Below are 22622 nucleotides of genomic sequence, written 5' to 3'. Positions count from 1 at the left end.
CTGAAGGTATTTCAGGTTAAAACAGTGTGATCTGTGACGTCATCCGTCAGGAGTCAGGAGTTGCGCTGAAATGTCAGTCTGTCTGCCAGATTTCAAAATACACAAAACAAAAATGGAGTCAGACACACACAGCAGGGAATCATGGAAGCCAGACAACCGGTTGATTTCCTTTTCTTCCTTCTCTTTCTTCTTCTTCTTTATTTTAACTTGTTATTGGTTGTCATGCTGGAACAGGATATTAGCCCTGGAACGTGCAGCTGTGAGCTTTAAGCTCTCCTTGACATTTCCAACATTCCGTGCCTTCGGTCCCCTACCCCATCTGGCTGGCAGTGTCCCCATGTGCTGGCAGCGCAGAGCCAGCCTCAGCACAGGGAGGTGTTTCCTCGGCGTTTCCTGTTGAAGAGAAACACTTTCACCACTCCAAGCCTCAGGCAGTGTGCCCTAACCCGTGTTAGATGCTGACACAGTTGAGGCCTTTCATGGTCATCTCTAAACACAGACCAAACATGACTGTCATCCAAATTGCAGAGGAATGACCTCAGCACTCCTCTACGTAGTTGAGGCATCTACTGTTTCTCCCAGTCACATGCTGAGCAGTGCTCTGACCTGCCCTCCTCCTCCGGGACAGATTCCTCAAGACATCCCAGGCAGGATCCCCAGGCAGGATCTGCGTGACCCAGTCCGGAACTCTCTTGAGTTTGCCACAGAGCACCTAAGACAAGCCTGAGTTTTCCAACACCATCTTATTTAAATAATCTGTGGTTCCCTTTGGTGTGGATTCTTTCTCTCTAGGAATAGAAGAGCAACTTTGCCCATCTGCAGGTGTGATCCCGGTGCTTTGGGGTAGGTGGCACTGGCATAATTAACAACTTGTTTTTGAAGTTTGTTCTTCCCAAACATCATCTGATGGGCCTCTATTCAACAGGAAATTAATTCATAAATCAAGAAAGATAGGGACTCACTTCCTCCTTAAATACTGTGCTTTTCTGCTGGACATTTCTGCATAATATAATCCAAAAGTGAGGACTAGTGTATGGACTAACGGGTGGGAGCCTTGGAAAACAAAATGACCAAATTTTCCACCAAATTAGATGACATACTATTAGTTTCCAGTAAGATTTTTTGTAAAGGAAATATTTCTTCATATGTTATCTGAGGTAAATTAAGTCAAAATTCTTTGCAAAACTAAGAATGATGAAGGTAAAATTATTTGAATGAAATAAGCTATGAAGATTTCCCAGCCACAGGTCAACAATGCATATGGCTTAAAATGCTATTACCAGGACTGAACTCTGCTGTACCGTCAGCCCCTGAGTATATGGTCAGGCCTTCACGGTTAAGGTACTGTTGATGTAAGGAATGAATCTCCCGACCTGCTATGTCCGATATGAGTTCGTGTTCTCTAAAATCGAAGAATGAGTTTTAGGAATAACAGAGGTTAAGAGTAGAATATGTTCGTTGAGAGAGAGACAGAAGGGTCCTGAGCAGGTTGCCAAGGACTCTGTCTTTGCCAGGGACTTTTGTAGAGTAAAATCATGGGGTGAGACAGGTATAAGGTAAAGAAAACTGGGAACTCACAAGGCAGATAGGCGTTAAGTTGGGACAGAACTATGGTTAGCCAGTAAGATTAATAGTTCAGGTTAAATTGATTATGTTAGGGACAAGTGGGGAAGTGACATTCTTAGAAAGCCATGACTCTTCCCCAGGGGGTTGAGATGGTGACTCCTGACTTCCTCAGGGTGACAGGGAACTATTTAGAATATCAGTCCTTAGGATATGGGTGCATTTGCTTGGTCTTTTGTCTTGAGGCTTGGCCCACAGCAGGAGGTGTCTGTCTCTCCCACAGTTGCAAGGTGTCTGGGCTTCTGCACTGGCTCCTTCTAGGACCCAGCCCTGTCTCACTGCCTATAGCATTTCTAACTAACCCAGCTGCATGTAACACTATGACAGGTGCCTGGGCTGGGTCTTCACTTGTAGAAACAGAGCCGAATGGAGGATCCTCACACTCAGTGTTCTTGTGATTGGAGTGTACCTGCCTACATCACCAGGAATCCTGCTGAAGGCCAGCTGTGAGCAGTCCTCTCAGACAGGCTCAGCAAGTGGAGTGTTGCTAGTATTTACTGCTACTGCCAGGCGATGTGCTGTCCTAATTCATAAGACAGTGTGCTTCACCTATGACTTAGACACAATACTCCTGGGGCATTAAGTTCCCTTTAAAAAATACATGTGCATTATGCAAGTGTGAGTATAGTACACGGTACATATAGGTATGTGTTATGTGTGCATGTAGAAACATACCTATGCACACACATATACATAAAGACATGTACATCTGTGCATATGTATAATGTATATGTAATAAAATATTCTAAAGGTGAATAACATTTGTGATTTTTTTTTCAAATTCCTAATTCCTAAGGCAAAACCCTATTCTCCTGATACCAACATAGTAAACATTTATTGCTCAGACACCTTAGACCCTGCACTCCTACTCTGGAGGTCAGAAACATCAGCTCTCTTCCCTTTGCTCCCCATCTGAAGTTCACAGGCCTAAGTGTTTTTTCCAAGCAGATCATGGACTGTTAATTTTAAAACTGGCACTGAGTTGTGGAATATAAACATTTTCCATAAAATCTTTATGGCTTACAAGGTACACTTACGGGTACTAATTTGCATCCTTTTCCTTTGGGCTATGGTCACCAAACAGGACTATTAGAATAGAAGTAAATTTTATTCATTCGTGTACTATGTATGAAGTGAATTTTTCCTGTGGAACATATGTTTCTTGAAAACTCAACTAGTAGCATTAATGAATAAATAGTGTTTTGAAGTTAATTTATACTGCACAGGTTATTATGGTATAATTGGTAATGTCCTAATGGTAATCTCATGATCCCCTGGCCTACTTAGACCTTCACTGATTATAAAACAACATGCAATTGAAATGATACGGAGGGTCAGGGATGTAGCTCAGCACACAGCATCTGCCTTGCGAGTGCGAGGTCCTAAGTTCAATTTCCTGTACCAAAAAAAGAAGCAAAAAGAAAACAATGATAAGTAATGCCATAAATTTTGACAATTATTTTCCATTTTCTTTCTTACCTTCTAAGAAATTGAACTGAGAGAATCCATTGGTTAGCTAAGATTAATTTCAGGTACTTTATATCTACTATAGTTTAGAAATAACCAATTTCCTCACTATTTTATTGTGTTCTTGACTTCAGCAGCCAGTACCAACCTTGGTAGTTCTAATGCTCTTCCTTAGGTTGATTGTTAGACCCCAGACCCCGGACAGTAGCCGAGCTGCCCAGCCCGTGTCTCTGGCCCCGGGCTGGGTTAAGCTGGGTCCTGGGGACCAGCATTGTGCCTTGGGGAGAGTGGAAGAGGCTGCTGGGGGCTGCAGAGGGTCTGTCTCTCCCGTCCCCTCGTGCTCCCCCCACAGCTCTGCTGGCAGTGCCTGCAGGACCACGTAGGGTCCCTGCTTCTCATCCATCTTGTCTCTGCCCCATCCCTGTTTCCACCGTCCACTTTCAGCTTCATCTGGCCGTAACTGATACTCAGCAGTGCACCCTTCCCGGCCTGCTAAGAGATGCTGCCTTGGTGTACCATCAGCAAGGTGCTGGATGCCCGGGTGCAGCTCTTTCCCTCCTGATTAGTTAGTGAGACACTAGGCCCATTTCCTTGGGAGAGAGAGCCTGACATTCCCAGGGCCCTCTCTACCTTGTTCCACTGCCCATCCCTGCCTCACTGGCCTCCCGTCAGAGTCCCTGTGACTCTCTGCTCTGTCCTTTCACTTAAGGAGCAAGAGCAGTCCCTCCTGCCCTCTGTCAGCATCTGTGCTGGTGCCAGGGCTGCTTGCAGTCACTCAGGAGCTGGGCATGCTTGGGTGGAAGGCTCCATTGTGAGCCTTTTTGGTCAATGAGAACTAAAATATCTCCTTTTCGTTATTAAAAAATTCCTGCAGGCTAACTTTCTTATACCCAGCATCCTTCAATTTCTCCCAGCTTCAAAACATTATAAAAACAGGACAGCTTATCTCAAGACTCTAAATCTCAAGACTCTGGACATGGAAGTCAAAGTCAGTAGTCTTTCCAACTTTCAGTTTATGAAAGGTTACAATTTCCGTGCCCTGGCACAGTGTCCATGTAGCTGCTGAGCTGCCTGGGCCTTGTTAAAGATTGAAAAGTAAGCATTGCTCCTGCCCCACAGGAATCTTTTTGAGAAGCAAATTTTAAATTTCTGAGGAGTCCCAGAATGTCCTCACACTCTTTTTCTGGGAAACTTGGTCAAATATTGTGACAGCTTAGTAACTTTTTGGATTCTGTGCCAGCGTGACACAGGAAAGAATTACAAACTGTTTGCTCTTGAGCGCTACACTAAGCTTTGTGACTTTAACGGCTCAGACAGTCCATAGATGAGTGAGGGATTAGTCACAATATTGTTGGGTGACAAGTTTCAATGGAGAAAGGTTACATTTGCATATTCTCCTGTTCCATTAACATTTCTAAGGTGAAGCCCAGTAACAAATGAAAGTTGAGTTCAGCTTCTTAGGAGATTAGGGTGATTCTTACTTCATGGTCTTCTCTTAATTACTTGAAACACCCGACCTTTCTTGAGGCCCATGCCCATGTGTGTCAGCTGCATCTGTGATTGCTGACCATCCCAGAGTTCCCAGGAGGGACCCTTCTCCCTAGGATAGGTGGATTAAGTGAGCAGCCACCCAGTCAGTGCCTCTGATCCTGGCAGACAGGAGCTCCAGGTTGGAGAAGGTTCAGGGGAGGAGCTGCAGCAGGATTTGAGTGGCATCTGACTACCGTCCCCAAAACTCCTCTCAACAGAGCAGACTCCCTCTATGGGGAAGATGGGGGAAAGGACATTGTTTCAAAATGGCAAACTTTACCACGAGATAAAGCAGTGTCTCTTCACACTTACGTTTCTTCAACTAAATAAATTATACTAGTGGATATACGACTGATGAGGTGACAGACGACTGACACTTGGTGATGCAGCAAAAGATGAAAAATTAGGGGCTGGGGATTTAGCTCAGCAGCATAAGCACCTGCCTTGCAAGCAGGCGGTCGTGAGTTCGATCCCCGGTACCAACTAAAAAAAAAAATGAAAAGAAAAGATGAAAAATTAGGTCTGTGGGGTAGAAGTGGGGATGGAGGGGGTATTCGGGGTTTCAGAGATCTATGGGTACAGGAGAAGGTGGACCTGTTAACAGCCTTTTTTGTCTCATTGGTGAGGAGTTTAGGTTTCTATCAGACTTATGATTCTTTGGGATGTTCATTGGACCCATCCAAATTTGGGGTGCGTGTGTGTGTTGTGTACCTGTCCATACAGCTGCTCAAAAAGTCCCTAAGGTTTCTCCCCTTGAGTTCTTGTTCAGAAGACACTCTTGATGTGAGCCCTACCAGCCAATGCCCAATACAGCAGTTAACACCTGTAATAAAATAGAACAAAGACCTCTTCTAATCACTTTGCAAAAGTATACACTCACCTGGGCTCATCCGGGCCCTCACTGTCTTCAGCAGCGCTCTCAGTTTTAACTTAATGGCATTGCATTGATTTTGATTCAGTTTATATAAGGAATAACACTTTAGAGAGCCACTATGATGAGAAGAACCACGCTGTCTTGGTACGGCAGAGATGGTTTGGAATCAAGGAAAATTTAAAAAGGAAATTAAATTCAAGCGAAATACCAGCTTCACATATTTCAGTCGGTAACTGTTCCCTACTGTGGTCACATGCCCAGAAGGAGTTGATGTGATCACTTAAGGATGTTTCTAAGCTAATATGTTCATGTGCTGTATGCTTCTGGAGAACATGTATGGGTCTGCCTAGAATGGGAGGGAGGCTTATTAAATACATCACGTGCATGAAATCAGATACTTTATCTTTCCAATGCAAAACTGAGCCACTCCAAAAGTCACCCTATTTCCTATGGCTATAAAAAATACCCATATGCTTCTAGGTTTGCTTGACAAATCTACTGGTTGTGCTAAAGGAAGGATAAAGAGAACAGGTTAGGATCTCAGAGGGAACTTTTACCCTTTGTCAAGTCTTCCTCTATCCTATTTTTCATGGCTGCTCTGCGCGGATGATGGGGTTGACCCAGCATCAGCAGGACGGATGGCTCTGAATTGTTTCATGAGGAGACTGTAAAACCATCTCATTTCTTGTCTGGCCCATCTTTCAGATAAATAGAACCCTTTTGTGGCTTGTGGGTCAAGTTTTTATCTGTGGTCTTGGAGCTTGCTTTTTTATTCCTCTGTTAAAAATTGGCTCCCTGCTGTAAGAATCCAGTCCAGAGAAAGGGACCTGTTCGCATCCTCGTCCAACAGGTTGAGCTGGGGGATTTCATAAGATGTTTGGTTTCACAACGGTGCAATCAAGCTTTGGCTTCAGAATAGAGTTAAATATTTTAAGGCATATTTCTTGAGATTAAATAAACAACCAACTTCCTGGAGTAGCTCAGCTGTAAAAAGGAGGGTGCAGTTAGGGAATGTACAGTCCATAAAAGCTGTTCACATTCTGTGACTAAGCTTAACTTTTAAATAAATGATTTTCACTTATAAAGTTGTCTCATTGCTGTGGTATGCTCTTTTCCCCAGAGAACATTTACAGAATCAATTTTTTGGTGTCTTTATTTTTTAATTACTTTTCACAGCACTGGTGTTGCTCTGTTTTTACAAAAGAGATTTTGAAAATAAACAATAATATAAATGCTTACATCAAATCACCTATCTTAGCATTTTGGAATACATCCGTCCAATCCTATTTTCTCTTTTCTGATTATTTAATGCCTCAAAGAGTCTGTTGAAGTAATGTCTTAAAAAAATGTGATCCCTATAAATTCTATATTTAAGCTCAAATGAAAAAGGTATATATTCATAAAAATCATGTGCTATTTTCAGTTGTTTTTTTTTCCTAGTCTCTATGAATATAGAACTTCAGTTGATACATTTAAAATTGCATATATGAGCCAGTGGTGGTGACATAGTCCTATAACCCCAGCATGTGGGAGGCTGAGGCAGGAGGATCACCATGAATTCAAGGCCAGCCTGGGCCCCATATTGAGTTCAAAGCTAGCCTGAACTACAAAGCGAGACCCTGTCTCAAGACACACACACACACACACACACACACACAGTTACATATGTAATCTGTATGATCCATATTGCATACACATGTGTACACTTAAAATCTATTTACTCAACATCTTTTCAGGAGCCCAAGACATGAGTGTATTAGCCTTATGCTGACAGAGTGGAAGGGGATCTCATATTTCCCTGTCTTCCCTTTGTTCAGAGAGTTTGGATGGAGAGACCCGGAACTGCCCGAAGTGATCCAGATGTTACAACATCAGTTTCCCTCTGTCCAGTCCAACGCCGCAGCCTATTTACAGCATCTCTGTTTTGGAGACAATAAAATCAAAGCCGAGGTGAGTGCTGCTTGGTTTCCTGTATGAATGGTGTCAGATTCAGAAGCATTAGATTCTTTTTTTTTTTTTTTGGAATAATATTGAACATGGACAAGTACAGGAAAGTGAGAGATGTGTTTTTGTGCGTTCCATCTGTGGCAAAGGCTGGATTGTACCACTTTGCAGGGTTCCTTTTTCTGTGTTTCAATACTAAGGATGTGCCTGTCAGAATCAGCAGAGACGGAATCGGTGGTGCCATGCACAGCGTGATTTCTCTCCCTCTACCTGGTGTCCTCTCTTGACCAAAATACGGCCCATAAATTCTAAAAGAACCCAGAGCATCCACTGTTATCTGTTAAATTTCCGTCGCTCTATGTTCTGTCCTGTCCTACTTGGAGAACTTACTGATAAAGTGGGGTTTCAGGCAATAAATTGAATTTGTTTTATAACCAAAAGTTTTGAGCCATTTACAAAGATAACAGTCAATGTAATCTAGATCTATGTGGCCCATTAGAGAGTCTGCTGTCTGGTCCACCACATCAATGATTCTTTGCAGGCTCTATGCTTTTGTAATGCTCTTAAAATGCTCGTCCGTCATAGTGGGTGACATTGCTGCAAAATCCCCGAGGTCACTGCAGCAAATTCTGATTTTTTTGATAAGAGATGAACATTTGCATGCAAGCAGCTGAGTAATCAAATTTTAAAAAAAAGATTTTATAAACTGTAACAAGTCATCTCCATAGGATGTAAGCAATTTTGAAGATGAACATAAATTAGTTTAAGAATGGAAAGAAGAGATTTGGAAGATATAATTGCAATTTATTATAGATTTTGCTTACTTGCATTGGGTTATAGATATTTGAGCAGCTTTTCATCTTCATTCTGTCTTTCTTCCGCTGGGACCACAAAGGACTTGACTTACACCTATTCTTATCTGAAAAGTCTTTGTAAAATGAACATAGAGCTCAGCCAGGTATGACATCGCCCCTCAGTTACACCTGATGGCTAGAGATATTTAGAGATTATCTAGTGAGTAGTGATCAGGGATGCTACAAAGTATCCAGCAGATACAGGACAGGGACCCCTACAACCCAAACACAGGATTATCCAACCCTGTGTCACTTATGCCAGAGCTGAGAAATAGAAAACCATTGTCCATTAAAGTACTTTAAAATGTGAAAAAACGCACTCTTCAAATGACCTAAAATCCCTTGAGGTTAGGTGATTCTTACCCCTGTTGGAACTCATCTTAGTCATTCCCTGTTCTTAATAGAAAACAAAATGAATGACAGATTTTTCACTTGGGGGTCACAGATTGGCAATCACAGCTTTTAGGGTATCTTCAGTGTTTAGGAAGGATTTCATTCAACGGCCAACACGAGGTTGATTCAGGAGAATCGTAGTGCTCCCCTCCAAGTGGGATGGATCCCCACCCAAATTTGGTCAGATATTGAGAATGACATCACCCCCACACCAAGAGAGTGGGGAATGGTGAGGAACGAAGCTGGTGAGGCTTTCGGAAGGAGGCGGGGCAGCTGGCAGGCAGTGCACCAAGCAGCTCTGGGGGTTTCAGGAAGGGGGCCCTGGGGCTCCATGGGTTTACACACATAGACAAGGTCGGTGTGGTTTGCACACTGGTGCCAGAAGAGAAATCAGCCAAACCCTTGCTCAGATGAGGACAGACAACAAAGAGCGAGGAGAGGGACAAGGCTTTAACACCATCAGGAGTCAAACACCAGGAAATAGAGCAAGATTCTTTATTATAAGGAGTTGCTTGCTCGAGCTCTAGAAGGATGGCCCAGGGCAGTTGGAAGTCACTTATCTATTGGGGACCTGGTCAAGATCCCCAATTTCCCAAACGAATTTATGGCCAGGGCTTAAATAAATAAGACAAGTGTTACGATTTTAGGGCTCCAGAGAATCCAAACCTTTTAGCAGAGTTTGAGACTCTGGGGGCTAAGACAAAGAGCTTCTCTGGGCCACCCATATTTATTAAGTTTTCAAACAAAGAGTGGGGATAGTGAGGAAAGTGCAAGAACTGAGCAGGCTTGGCAGTCAAAAACTTCTCCAAGTAGTAAATTATGGCCGTTTAGGAGAACCATCTTACCTCCACGATATCATTTACGGTGGGAAGAGACTGCAGGAGTGAGATGCCTACAGCTGTATTCTCTGTCTATTTAATGGGCTTGGAGCCAGGCTCTTCAGCTGTGGCCTTATCCTTTGAGGTGTCTCAAAGGCCTGTGAGGCCACTACAGGTCTGTCAGGACCAATGATTCATAGAGGCTCCCATTACTATGAATCAGCTCTCATTGCTAGGCAAGGGGTCTAGGTTTAGGACAGACTCACAAATAAACATAGAAAACCAGTTAGTTAATTTTAAATCCTACTCAGCGTTGCTTCGTAGTGGTCTCCATCACTTACCCAATTGGCTCTGAGCTCTTGGTCCACAGCCTGGGCCTCTGTTGAGGCCTCTCAACAGAGATGCAGTGCTGCAGTCGACCACAGGCTGACTTGTGGCTGTGTCAGAAGGACCCTAGTGCCCTGTGGTTGAAGGAGGCCGAGTGAAGGTGGCCAGCACATCCATCATGCCACCGAGCTGCCCTGGGCAGCTCACCTGCTTGCCAGCCTGTGCTGAGACAATTGGAGAGTCTGCTGAAACCTCTTTTGTTATCTTTAAAACAGAAATACCAATGCCTGAATTGTGGGTTTTGTGGGGAGTAAGTGACTTCATGAAAGCAGATTGCTGAGTGGTGAAATATCCACTTTTCCACATTGTTTTTGGACAAGAACACATTAAGATGCTAAAGTTAATGTTTTATCTTACTAAGGTATGCACACACCAGAATAGGTGTCTGCATACTTCTTCATTTTGCTGCAGGTGGCTTTGCAGTCACATGTGTCACCTCTCCCTGTGTGGAGGCCTCTCTCAGCAGCTGGCACTGGAGCAGGGTTTTGCATTATGCAGGACACTCCTTCACTCCGTCTGTGAGGCTGGAACACGGGGGAGAGCAAGGGTCTGGTGAGGACTGAGGTCCCACCTTGATGGCAAGCTGAGAACCTGAGGTCGGAGGTAACACATGTCAGCCAGAGAAACAGCAGGAGTGCAAAGGGCCTGCGTCAAATCCAGAAAGAGCGGTGCAGAGCTCAGGCACGTGGAGAGTTGTGCAAATCCACACACTGTGCACGCCCAGTCAGATAAGAATCCTGCACAGATCTCTTTCACTCTCTCATCCTAACTCAGAGCCCATACTCATAGCAAGTGGTTCTTCCTTGGTGACGGATGGCTGCCTGTCATGTTTTCATACACAGGTATTGATTGTTGTAATTACCTGTTGTCCAAATACTAATCTTGCAGGAGCTCGCCTTTCCAGATTTACTCAGTCCTCTAGTCTTTCTATTGCATTTTATTGAATTGATTCAGCCCTTCAGTCCACAGTCCATTATTGGTATTGACTTTGCGCGCACAATGGATAACCCGTGGAGCAAGAGGCAGAATTAAATCTCCTCTATGCAGAGAGTCATAAATCATACGTCTCTCACTCTTAATTACAGCGCTTTGTGCAGTTTTGATGTAATGAAGCCAAGAAATTCAGTTGTGTTGAAAATGATGCCAGGTCTGTTAGGTACAAAGTGGAAAATTCACTCCCATGAATCAACAGAGGAAGGGCCAGTCCCTCGCTTCTCCTGCTGGTCAGGTGAACTCAGGCTTGAGGGCCTCCTGGTTCACTACCAGCCTGAGGAGGAACCGAGAAAGAGCGCTGAGCAGGCCCCTGCTTGCTGCTCTCCAGTGACCGAGGTGGAGTCTGCAATCCTCTGAGTGTCCTGGCCCAGGTGAGGGGTCTTAGTTACAGAAACTCTAATCAGCAAGTGCCTGTGGGTTGAGATGGGAGAGAATCATGTAGGCAGTCGTTCAGAGCCAGGCTGAGGTAGCATCACAAGAAAGTCAGCTGAAGAAAATTTAAAGAAGGTGGAGGAAACAGAAGACGTAAGAAGAGGGTCTGGGTTATTGCCATTAACACACTAAATATGTGTGGCTCATTTTCAGGGCTGTCTGACACATAGGGGCATCAGCCTGCTCTGGTGGGCAGAGGCATGACTGGCATGGGTAGATGTCAGTAATGTTTAAATGGTCCTTGCCATCTGCACTGTTTCCTAAACTGTTGGCAATGTCACAGTAAACTGAGTTTTAGGTGGAAGAATTATTAGCCATAGAAACTTACTGATGGGTATATACCCCACAGGCCTTTTTTGGGCAATACCTCAGGGATGATAATTTTTGAGTATTTCCCATAATTCCTTTCTTCATTCGTTCTGAGACAACCCCCCCCCCCATGAAGAGCTTTAAGAACTGTCGTTGTTTGGGGGGTAACGCTAAGTGCTTTTTGTGGTTGCAAGGACAGAGTGCATTTATGTTGCTCCTCCCCATGTTTTTCCCACGTGTTAGGCACACACTAGCATAGCAAGGGGTGAGACTCACATTTCTGCCTGCCAGGAGAGCAGGTAGGCGGGGTGCACACAGGTGTATCAGCACTGTGGAATGGTACTCAGAGTAACATGTCTCCTAGAGACTAAAGTATGTCCACAGTTTCAAGTGACAGGAGGGATTTTTTGAAACTTTTATTATAGATTAGTAACTCGATTAGTAATTCAATGAAAATGTAAACTAATTTAATAAGGATATAAATGTCCAGATAATTTAATGATGTGTTTTGACTTGAAACATAGGGCCATCTATTTAAACAAAAGTCCTTCCCCCAAAAGACTCAAGAGTTTATTTCATGAAACCGCAGAAAGATTGACAGGTATTCATTTCTTTGTGACAGACGTGACCACTGACCACCAAGGACAAAGATGTAATTTCGACTTTTGACCTGATCGCTTCTTGTTATATGAAAACTTAGCTTTGCTGTCAGATAGTCAGCGGAGATCTTACCCTGTGGAGGTACAACGCTCAAGGCAGAGACCGGTTCTGATGGTTTTTGCCTACCCTGCACACACCTCTTCCCAACTCCTCTGAGGCATTTCTATTTTTAAATAAGTGGAATTTTCAGTTCTCATGGGAATAAAAATGTTTATTGCTAGCCTGGTTTATGTTTGTGAGGGGTCCATATATTACTAAAATATAGATCATACTTTTATGAAAGCTACAACCTACTCAGCAGGGCATAGGTAAAGAGCATTTTAATCCCACCTGCAGGACACACAGACTGATAAGTCCACAGCTAGAAAAGGCTTACAGTTGGTTCAAATCCAGCCTCATAGACTCAGGGAATCTGCCTGCTTCCTACAGTGAAGTTTAAACTGAATTTTTAAAAATCAGAATTTGCCAGGAAAGAAAAAAACTATAATCTAAGGCACATCCATTTATAACTTGTGAAAGAGGATTCAGATTTAATGATATCTCTCCTTTGGTCTTTCTTGGTCTCTCTCTGTTTCTCTCTGTCTCTCTCTCTCTCTCTCTCTCTCTCTCTCTCTCTCTTTCTCTCTCTCTCTCATTATTTTTCACTGACTAGAATACAGGAATTGATTGCTGGGTATAAAGCATGCATACCTTTTCCCTTCCCCGTAATTTAAATTTTACTCAGACCAATTTAAACCATTGCATGCATTAAAAAATCTGAAACATGTTCCTGTCTGCTACACTTAGAGTCCTTCATAATTTCTGTTTTATTCTTCATTCTTCCTGCCTCATATAGTTCACCAAGAGGTGCCATCTTTCTTTTCAGGTGATTGCTTTTGAATGATTTCTTTTCTTTCACCATAAATCATTCCAATCTAAAAAAATTTTTTTTAAAAACCTGTACTTAGTTGCTGGGTATCAGTAGCCAGCATTCCATGGAGCTGCTGGCAAGGGCTCTGGAACCAGGCTGCCGGCATTTATTCTGAGGTCACTGAAATATTTCTTTGGCTCTGTGACCTTGAGCCAGTTGACTTAGTTTCTGAGCCTAGACCTGCAGGCTGTAAACCAGCACGGAGACTCCACAGCCCTGGAGAGAGTACCAGGTAAACTGCCAGTTCAGAGCAAGTGATTACGGAGGGTGAGATATTAGGTGTTAACAGAGTCCAAGCCCTGCTTCCGAGGAGCTCTGTGATCTCACCAGGCTTAAATTCAGCCGAGACAGGAGGAGGAAGAGAGCCAGGAGTGTGCTGAGAGCTGGCGAGCATGGGCTCCGTGGAGGAGTCTGTCTGTTCTGTGCAGACACGGACGGTCTCCGAGGTGACAGCCCTTAGGCATGCAGAGGGACAGACGTGATGTGTGGTCCTCAGCGAACACTATCACAGCTGGGGGGCACCTTGTGAATGACCAAGACAGCCCAATATGTGTTTCTTATTGTCCTGAAGGCCTGGTCCATAAAGTATGATGGAAGAGACAGAACTAGAGTTACAGAACTAGTGTGTGGGGCAGAAGGGGCCATGTGTCACCCTCAGCCAAGGAAATGATAGGGAGGCAATATCGCCAACCACTGAGGCAGAATTGCAGCTACCGAAAACAAATGCGACTCCACCGCGATCTATGTCACTGTAGGGGGAAGTTGGAATCATGGGCCTTCCGAATACCAGAAAGCAGCAGAGAGGAAGACGTTGGGGGCCCCAGACGCTGGAGTCAGGGCAGCACTTCTTATTCCAGGGCGCACAGGCTGGGAGCAAGCAGCCAAGGTGGCCTGGGGCTGGTGGCAGTCTGTCCTTCTGTTCCTCAGCTGTTCCTCTCATTCATATTGTTTTGCGCTTTAGTCTCCACCTCCTGCCCCTTTCATCTCCTCTCTCTTACCTTTCCCCCCTTATCCTGTGCCAGTTGTAGCTCACAGGCCTCCCTGAAGCTTGACCTCACCTCGCTGATTTTCCGAAGGACTAAAGAGATAGAAGGCTCATCTGCAAAGACGCTGCTCCCAGGGGGCAGAGAAATCTCAGGCGGCAGGGTGACAGTTCTGTGGGGGGCCAGAGGAGCACTTCTTCTGGCCCCAGAGGTCTCCGAATAGAGACCTCAATAGTTGTAGTCCCCATTCAAAAATGAGTTGGTGAATATCGGAACCAGATCTAAAAGGGCCAGGTCTTGACGGAGGAATCTGATAGTCTAAGGGCAGTGGACACCTCACTGGCCCGGTGACCTTGTCCACTGATAGGTTTGATATTAGAACTGGGAGGGAGGTGGAAACCACACCGGAGGAGACTGGGCGTGAAGAAAGGAAGGGCCTGCAGGCTGGAGGAGGTAGCCAAGAAGAAGGTTCATCTCCTTCCGCACACGCTGCTTGTGAGCTGGCAACTCTTCTTCTGCTGCAGGAGCGCAGGAGGAGAGGTGACACAAGGGGACAGAAAGACCTTAGGAGCAAGGACTGTATTTTCTCAAGTCAAGTCCTCATCTAGGAAGGTGGGCCATGGCAGAGTCAAGGAGGACAGTGAGACTCAGGCAGGGGCTGTAGGGGATGCAGACTGTTCATGCCAGACTGTGACAGCAAGGAATAAACCAAGCAAACTTCAAGCATCCAGAGACACAGAGCTAGGCTGCCCCCTTCTGCAGCCCACAAGCCACCACTGCAGAGATGGGCCCATAGAAGAAGAGGTGGTGGCTTCCTAGCCTGCCTTTGTGTAAGAAAGGGAGCACACTCCCTCCTCCCTCCCACCCCAGCAGCAACAGAGAAAGAACAGCGAGCAAGGCCAGCAAAAAGCCCACACTGAGGGCTCGGGCTGGTACCCAGCCTGCTCCACAGGTGGGAGCAGGGAGATGGGAAGCGGCCGTGGTGAGGCTTAATTTGGCTCAACTGAAACAAGTCTCTTTTAATAAGTAATGAATGTTAGAGAGTCATGCCGATCTTAGGGAGGTGATCTTTAGCCACATTGAGAAGCGATTCCTGATTAAAACCTCCAGGTGCGCAGGGCTTTGCTTTGCAAGACAGAGATGAGTCAAGAGTCACCTCGGAAACTGGGTCATGATGTTGAAACGGTGATACAGCAGGTGTCTCTCATCTCTCAAGTTTCTGGGCTGGGTTTGCTAAATTTTGCTTTGGGTTATTTTAACTTTATTTCTTCTTTGAGCACCCTTACCTTCTAGGCTAACAGTTTTTATTTTTTAATCTGCTCAGTTCCCAAAAATGGTTCGTAATCTTTCCAGTAATGAGCAAAAGAAGTACGGGAACTGTCAAAATGTCAGTCATTTGCATGCACATCTCAAGTGCAAGGCCAGGCTCCGACCCAGTGGCTTCTCACTGTGCCTTGCTTCCTTGGTGCCTTTCTTATCTTACTTTTAAATAGTTTATGAAAAGACCTGTACCTGAAGAACTATCCATGAATCAGGGGCATGGCCCTCATTTATATGCAATCCAATATTTTGCACCAACCTTTCCATTATTCCCTTTCTTAATCTTCAGGAGAAGTTGCAGAAAAACCCTGGTCTAACCCCTCCAGGGAAAACTTTGCTTCTAATTCCTGCTGATTCACCATGCTTAGGTCTCTAAATCATCAAACCAAGGAAAAGGCACCCTGCTTCTCTGTATGTTACCTTTTTGATCCTTCACTTCCAAACCTTCTCCAGGATTTCCTGGTACACAGAGCCAGCAAGAATATTTTGTCAAAAATACTAATAGAAACAACACAGGCAGCTTTTAGAATCATGTGAGATGGTGCACAGATTATAATCCTGTCTATGACCTCATCAGTTTTTATATCTGCTTTTATCTCTCCAACCTGTTTTCATTAATCCACCATAAGTAAATGATTTTTCCTCTTGCCACTTGGAGTCCCCAACCATGTTTCCAACTTCATGAAGGCCGTTGCTCTATTTTATTCTAAATCCTGGCAACAGTACCAGAGTAGACTGCTTCTGTTCTCTGGAACCCATGCATCATCCTAGAAGTGTTTTACAGCACTGAAAGGCAGATACCGTGAAGGAGAAGAGCCCCTGAATTAGAACTGAATGAGAGCCTCAGGTGACCTAGTTTAAATGTAGACAAATGCATGACTTAACCATATTTGTAGTTGTTTAATATCAGAACTTCATTTGAAGAAAATTGTTGGTGTCCCCAACTACGCCACGGAGATTTTGTCATGTAGCTTCCATCTGAGGCATACCTCATCAGGACAGATTTTTTAAATGTTTCAGGAAAGGTGACAGGTGATCTTTCTAAAATGACTTTTCTCACTTGGTAGCCACTGTGCATTTCTTACCAAACCCAGAATGTAAGTGAAAAGAAAAAATATATATTTTACTAAGAGCTCTTCAGAGTTCAAGTTGTTCTTCTCACTTACAGTCCTTCTTAATTAATTCACCTCTTGCTTAACAAGTAAAACACTGAGTGGGATCAACTCTTCGTTATTTTCATTTAATTACATGTATGGGTTGATTTCTATAGTTCCCATGAATTGGTATGGGAGTCTTCCATTTCTAAGATTGTTTAAAAGAAGGAATCTTAGTATTGAAGTGGATTTTCTCTGTTAACGTTGATAGATATATAACAAGACAAGGCACCCAGCACAGCTCACAAAAGCCTGGTTAAGCTCCTCTTCTGAGACCATCTCAGTTACCTTCCCATCAGCAGAACACCTGACTACCGCAGTTTAAAGGAGAGCACTGTTTTGGCTCAGGGTTTCAGTCCATGGTTGACTAGCTCCAAGGCAGAAATGTTATGACAGAGGGTCACAGCAGAAGAAAAGGTGCTCAACCCATGGCAGGCAGGAAGCAGAGAGCATGAGAAAATTCAAGACAGGAGGTACACCCTTCCAGGTCACACCCTCAGTGACCCGCAGCCCCAGCTCTTAACAGCAGCTAACTATGAACTCACCAGTAGAATGATCCACTGGTGAGGACGGCAGCCCCAGGGCCCAGTCACCCTCCAAAAGCCTAACCTCTGAGTGTGCAAGACTTTTGAGGGACAGTGCAGGTCTAAATGATAACACCGAACTATTTTAGGAGACCTCAGACACACACACAGTCCATGACACTGGGGGAACGTTATGTTCCAAGACTCCCAGCTAAAGGCCTGAAACTTCTGATGGCGCTGCTGAGCACGAGGCATACTGTGTTTTTCCTACACGTGTACACCAATGATAAAGGTTAATTTTATTTATTTATTGTTTATTATTTACTTTTATTAGTAAGTATTTGCAGTGCATAATGTTTACATTCATTGTGTGGAGTTGGTATATGCAACCTCTTAATTCCTTTTTTAAAATCCGCTTTCCTTTTTTCCCTCCTTCCTTTCCTGCCTCCATCTCTTGACCTCCTTTCCGTCTGAGAAAGATCTGTCTCCTTACATTCTACTATCTATCTTTTGTGTTGTGCTTTACACTCTGGGTTTCTCATGTAGGAGAAAGCATGGGATATGTAAGCTTGTGTGGCTGATTTATTTCACTTAATATTATGGTCTCAAGATACTTAGGCTCAGCAAGAGTTTAACAACAATAACTAATAATAAAGTAGACAATTATAGCAATATGCTAGAGAAAAGGTCATTTGAACGTGATGTCTCTCACTTCCACATTAGATTAGTGTCCAGTATTTGTTCTGTTTTGGACCATAGTTAACCATGGGAAACAAACAGTGGAAGCCAAAACCTTGAATGAGGTGCGGACGGGTATACTGAAATCAGATCACTCAAGGAATACCTCACCATCACCAGAAGCTCTGCAAGGCCAGTGCTGTATGATATTCATTAGAGTTTTTTAGTAAACTGTGTGATTCACTATTTCCCTTTCATACTGTTAAACTTCAGAACCATCCCCCATTCTGCTCCAACACACACACGCATGCACACACACACACACATTTCCCATGGATATAAGGAAATCATCTTTGTCCAGAACAAAGCCTGGCAGCAGTGGGAGGGAATGGTATTTCCCATATGCACGCCACCATGGGCGTGTGCCCTGCCAGCCACTCCTCCTGCCTTGGCCTGTCGAGCACTGACGCTTGTCGCTGTGTGTCACCAGGCTGGGGCAGGCCCCATTGCCCCTCCTAACAGGCACCAGCATCTCCTCCATCACCCATCGCTACTGCCACTCACATGGGACTCTCCAGATCCCACAGTGTATCCAAGTGTTGTCCACACCACTCCTGTTGTAGTGTGTGCTTTGCACGTGGGCCAAAAGAAATAAATGAAACCCAGGAGATACTATTTTTACTTCAAGTCTCTGTGCTTTATATATGGTCAAGACTCAAAGGGGGATTGAGCCAGGGATGTGTCCAAGGTTAGCCCCTCTTCCTCTTCATAGGGCTTGGCCAGTGGATTCAGCTGCCCAGCTCCTCTTCCACTTGGCTCCTCCTACGAGCACATTTCTGGAACCCAGCCTCCAAAGCTTGTTTAGCAGGCCTGGATGTGTCTAAGGAAGAGGTGTTTAGCACATAGACTCCAACCTCTGGCCTTCTGCGTCTTCTGGGCTGTGCCGAGAAGCAAGGCTGTGCAGTGAGAAGGCCACGTGGCCAGCTCCAGGGGGCAGGGCTGCCGCAGCTCCCAGCTCTATCAGAGTCCACACAGCTCAGACAGTGTCAGCCATGCAGGTAGGTGTCCAGTGGGACTGGAACTCAGGCTTCAGACTCTGTGGAAATGGTCTGGGGCAACCATGGAGCAAAAGAAAGGGATGAAGATAAATCTCTAAAGCCAGGTCACTTTCAGTCAGCGACTGCATAACTTGTCACGTATAAAACAGGAGCCATTTCAGAGGAACAGGTCCGCTGAGTATGTTAAGCAGTCTAGGTGATTGCATAACAATTTTAATCCAAAGACAGCGGGTTTCTTCCATTGGATTTTGCTAAATAAAATAGATAAATAAAATAGAGACTTTTACAAGGAAATAAATGCTAACATATTAAATATAAGAAATGAATGTAGGGTACCAATGTCTGTTTGCAGATACATGGAACAGAGATGGGTAAATTTGCCCTCTGATACACAGGGAACTGAACCCAGAGCCTTTGCACTGAGCTACATCCACACCCTTCTCTATTTTTTTAGGCATAGGTGTTTCTCACCAAGTTACACAAACTGGGAGTCCTTCCACCCCAGCCTCCCAGGATGCTGGGATTACAGGTTTAGGCCACTATTCCTGGCTCAGAACTCATATTTCTTCATGTTATAATTAGGTTAAATCAAAGGGGGTGTTGTATGGTTATTAAAATAGAAATAGGAAAAAATATAGCTAGGGGACATTGGGGTATTTTTTTTTTTAGTTTATTGCTGCAACTCTAAAAAATGACTGTGAACAGTGGCTTTGTACAGCCTGAGTTCATCTGTAGCTCTGGAGGTCGTTAAGTCAGAATTCAGTTTTACTTGGGCCACAGTCCCTGCTGAGGCTCAAGGGGAGAATCTGTACCCTTGAATTTCTAACATGTAGAGGCTACCCAGTCCCTGGGTCCATCACTGTGACCTCTGCCTCCACTACTGCGTGCCTCCCGTGGACCCTGACTATCCTGCTTTACTCTTGTAAGAACTCTTGTGACAGCACTGAGCTCACACACATAACCCAGGATAGCCCTCCCACCCCCCAGCTCCTTAGCTTCACTGCAGGAATGAGGTCCCATTGCTATGTGAGGCAACGTGCTCAGGTCACCAGCATCAGGATGTGGACATCTTTGGGAGCAGACAATTACTCATCTCTCATCTATGTCCTTCTCCACTCATGAGGAAACTTTAAAACCTTGTGAGAAAAAAGAAATCAGAATTGATGCTCTTCCCTCCTCTGTAAGGTTCTAAAAAATGGAAAATATTTATGTTTAACTTTGCTGATTTAAACCCAGGTGGAGGGTCAGAAAGAGATGAAACAGTAATTGTGGTGAAAGTCTCTTATTCAATTCCTGTATAGTGGAAAGGAGCAGGTAGACTAGAAGAGGATATAATGCAAGAGATTGAGGAGGAGTGGCCGGTGTCCCTGCTGTAGGCAGCAGGGCTGGTGGCCTGTCCTCCCAGCAGAAATTTGTTGCCCTGTGGTAAGCCCTGTTTAATGGCAGCTGATAGAGAAGCTCCATTTCCTGGGTTGCTCAAGGCACCTACGTCTAACCAAGGTAGTAACAGGTTGGAGGTTGCTCAGAAAAACAGAAAGAAGACTCTTCAGGGACAAAAGGTCTTTTTTCATATCCAGCTGGCCCAGGCATACCATGCATGCAGGCCACCGTGAGTACATGTGAGTGTGTGGGAAGGGTGTGATAAAAATGGTAGCCTGAGCCACTTGCCACAGACACAACCACCTGGAAGCTAAAATTAGATGCATTTCCTAAGGGGGGCTGCAGCCTCCCATTGAGGAAGGAGGTAGCAGAGGCAGGTCCCCCAGTTCACAGCACTCCCTATGCAGAAGGCTTCTTTGATCAGACCTCCAACTTCATAGATTATCAGGGTGTCAATAGACAGAGAGGAGCCAACGATGGCTCTAGCGATACCCAGTATAGTTCAAGCTATTATGGATGCCCTGTGGACAGTGGGCAGTCACAGGGCTGTCATCACTCAGGAAAATGCTTTTGTTTTTCCTTTTTTCAATCCCAGATTCTGAGAAAAAGCCAATCTCAGTGTTCCTTGACAGTCTATTTTTGCGCAATCTATTTTTAACAATTTTCACATGAAGTTATATTAATTCCTTTGCTCTTCCCCGAGCATGCCAGGGTGTCAGTGATTTAATGACCATTGGATTACAAAAGAGGAAGCTGATAGAATTGGGACTCTCGCTTGACTTGTGAGGTAAGCCAAGGCCAGAGGGTTAGTTCCGAAGGACTCCAGAGCTGACTCAATAAGGAAAACCTGAAGAATTAAAATTAGCCTCCAACTGATGAAAAAATATTCTCCTGATACTGTCCCAAAATTAACAAACACGACGCTTGGTGCACCTCCGTGAAGTCCAGACAAATTACATCTGGACATATTTAATCTATTACCAAAAAAGTAAGAGAAAAGAAAAGGAGAAAAGATCTTTAAAAGAGAGAAAGAGCCTGATGTCACACAGTAGGTCTGGATGGGCGCTGCGGGACTCAGGTTGGCTTCAGTCAATGCCTCTTCACCCAGCAGCACCGCTCCCTCTGCTCTGCTCCAGGAGGTGTGGGACCTGTCACTTCTCGCTCTTATAGGAAACAAATCTAGAAATTGCCTTGAGGCAGTGAAGAACCCTGTCTGGTCACCCATTGGGGTCTGCTGCTCTGCAGAGCCTATGAGAAAACTCCAACATCATGACTCTGCCACCCTCCTGCAGGGTGACTTTAGGTGACACTTCCTCCTAACAGGTGGGAATTCCCTCAAATAAGGAGTTAAAACACCAGGCACATCATTGTGCGGAGTGAGATTCCCATAGGTGAACCAGATGGGGATGGACCCTCGAGGCTTCTGGTCTCCCAGAGTGATAGGAGTTTAGTATTTAGGTTGCAATGTTTTGATTGCTTTCGGACTGTAGCCAGGACAGGCTGTGAGAAGCAGCCAGCCATACTCCTCAAGCCCATCTGCCACCATCAGAGGAGTTGCATGACTGGAGAAGCCCGCCCGGCACTCCACTGCCTCCCTGGCAACCTAGGTTAGGAGAAACCCGGGTACCTGATCCATTCCCCTACACTGCCGATGGGCAGGCAATGCAGGAAGTGCCTGCTCCTCCCCACTGCCTGATTTGTCTGGAAGAACCCAGGGAAAATGTCAAGATGAAGGAGCAAATGACAATCTCAGACCTCCAGCCCACACAGAGCAAGTTTAGGAGATTTAACATGGTTTGGACTCACATGAGTGAACGTTGTGTTCTCTCCCTAGTATAAAACCTGGAGGACTTGGTAGGACCCCAAATGTACAGCAGATATTGTGAAAATAAAAAGGGAACAAATGCCCAAAAGGGGAAGGCGGTAGGCATTGTTAACTTTGTATTATCGTGTTTTCAAGTACCATATTATTCTTATTGTTTTGTTTTATTCTGTATTGTTTTGTTCGTTTTTATTATGTCTGATAGTGTGGCTATTTTGAAGATAACAAGATACATTATGGTAACCATAGTTGATTTCCTATTATCTTGTTTTGAAGTATCAGATCATTTTCATTGTTTTGTTTTGATTGGCTTTATTCTGTTCCACTTTGTTTGGTTTTATTCTCTTTGAAACATAAAAAGAAAAGTAATAAGGAGAGAGTAGGAAGGGAAAGAAAGAGAGAGGGAGGAGGAAAAGAAGGGAAGGGCTGGGAAGGGAAGGCAAGGGAGGAGGAAAGAAAGGAATGATTGATCAACGGAGCCATATTTGAATGTGGTCCCAAACAACAAG

The 22622-nt window shown here is 44.6% G+C and overlaps 1 protein-coding gene across 7 annotated transcripts in view; it reads left to right on the top strand.

Moving 5' to 3' along the window:
* Positions 1 to 22622, top strand: part of Ctnnd2 (catenin delta 2) — an 813816-nt gene that overhangs the window by 590095 nt on the left and 201099 nt on the right. For all 7 annotated transcript variants that reach the window (XM_063257972.1, XM_063257971.1, XM_063257974.1 and 4 more), the window contains one exon: positions 7312 to 7444. In XM_063257972.1, coding sequence (XP_063114042.1) covers positions 7312 to 7444 — 133 coding nt within the window. The remainder of the gene's footprint in view (positions 1 to 7311; positions 7445 to 22622) is intronic.

This window comes from Cavia porcellus, unplaced genomic scaffold (assembly GCF_034190915.1).
Source record: "Cavia porcellus strain 051 isolate PalLab524CR breed Dunkin Hartley unplaced genomic scaffold, mCavPor4.1 scaffold_11, whole genome shotgun sequence".
Lineage (NCBI taxonomy): Eukaryota > Metazoa > Chordata > Mammalia > Rodentia > Caviidae > Cavia > Cavia porcellus.
This window is presented reverse-complemented; position numbering and strand designations above follow the sequence as displayed.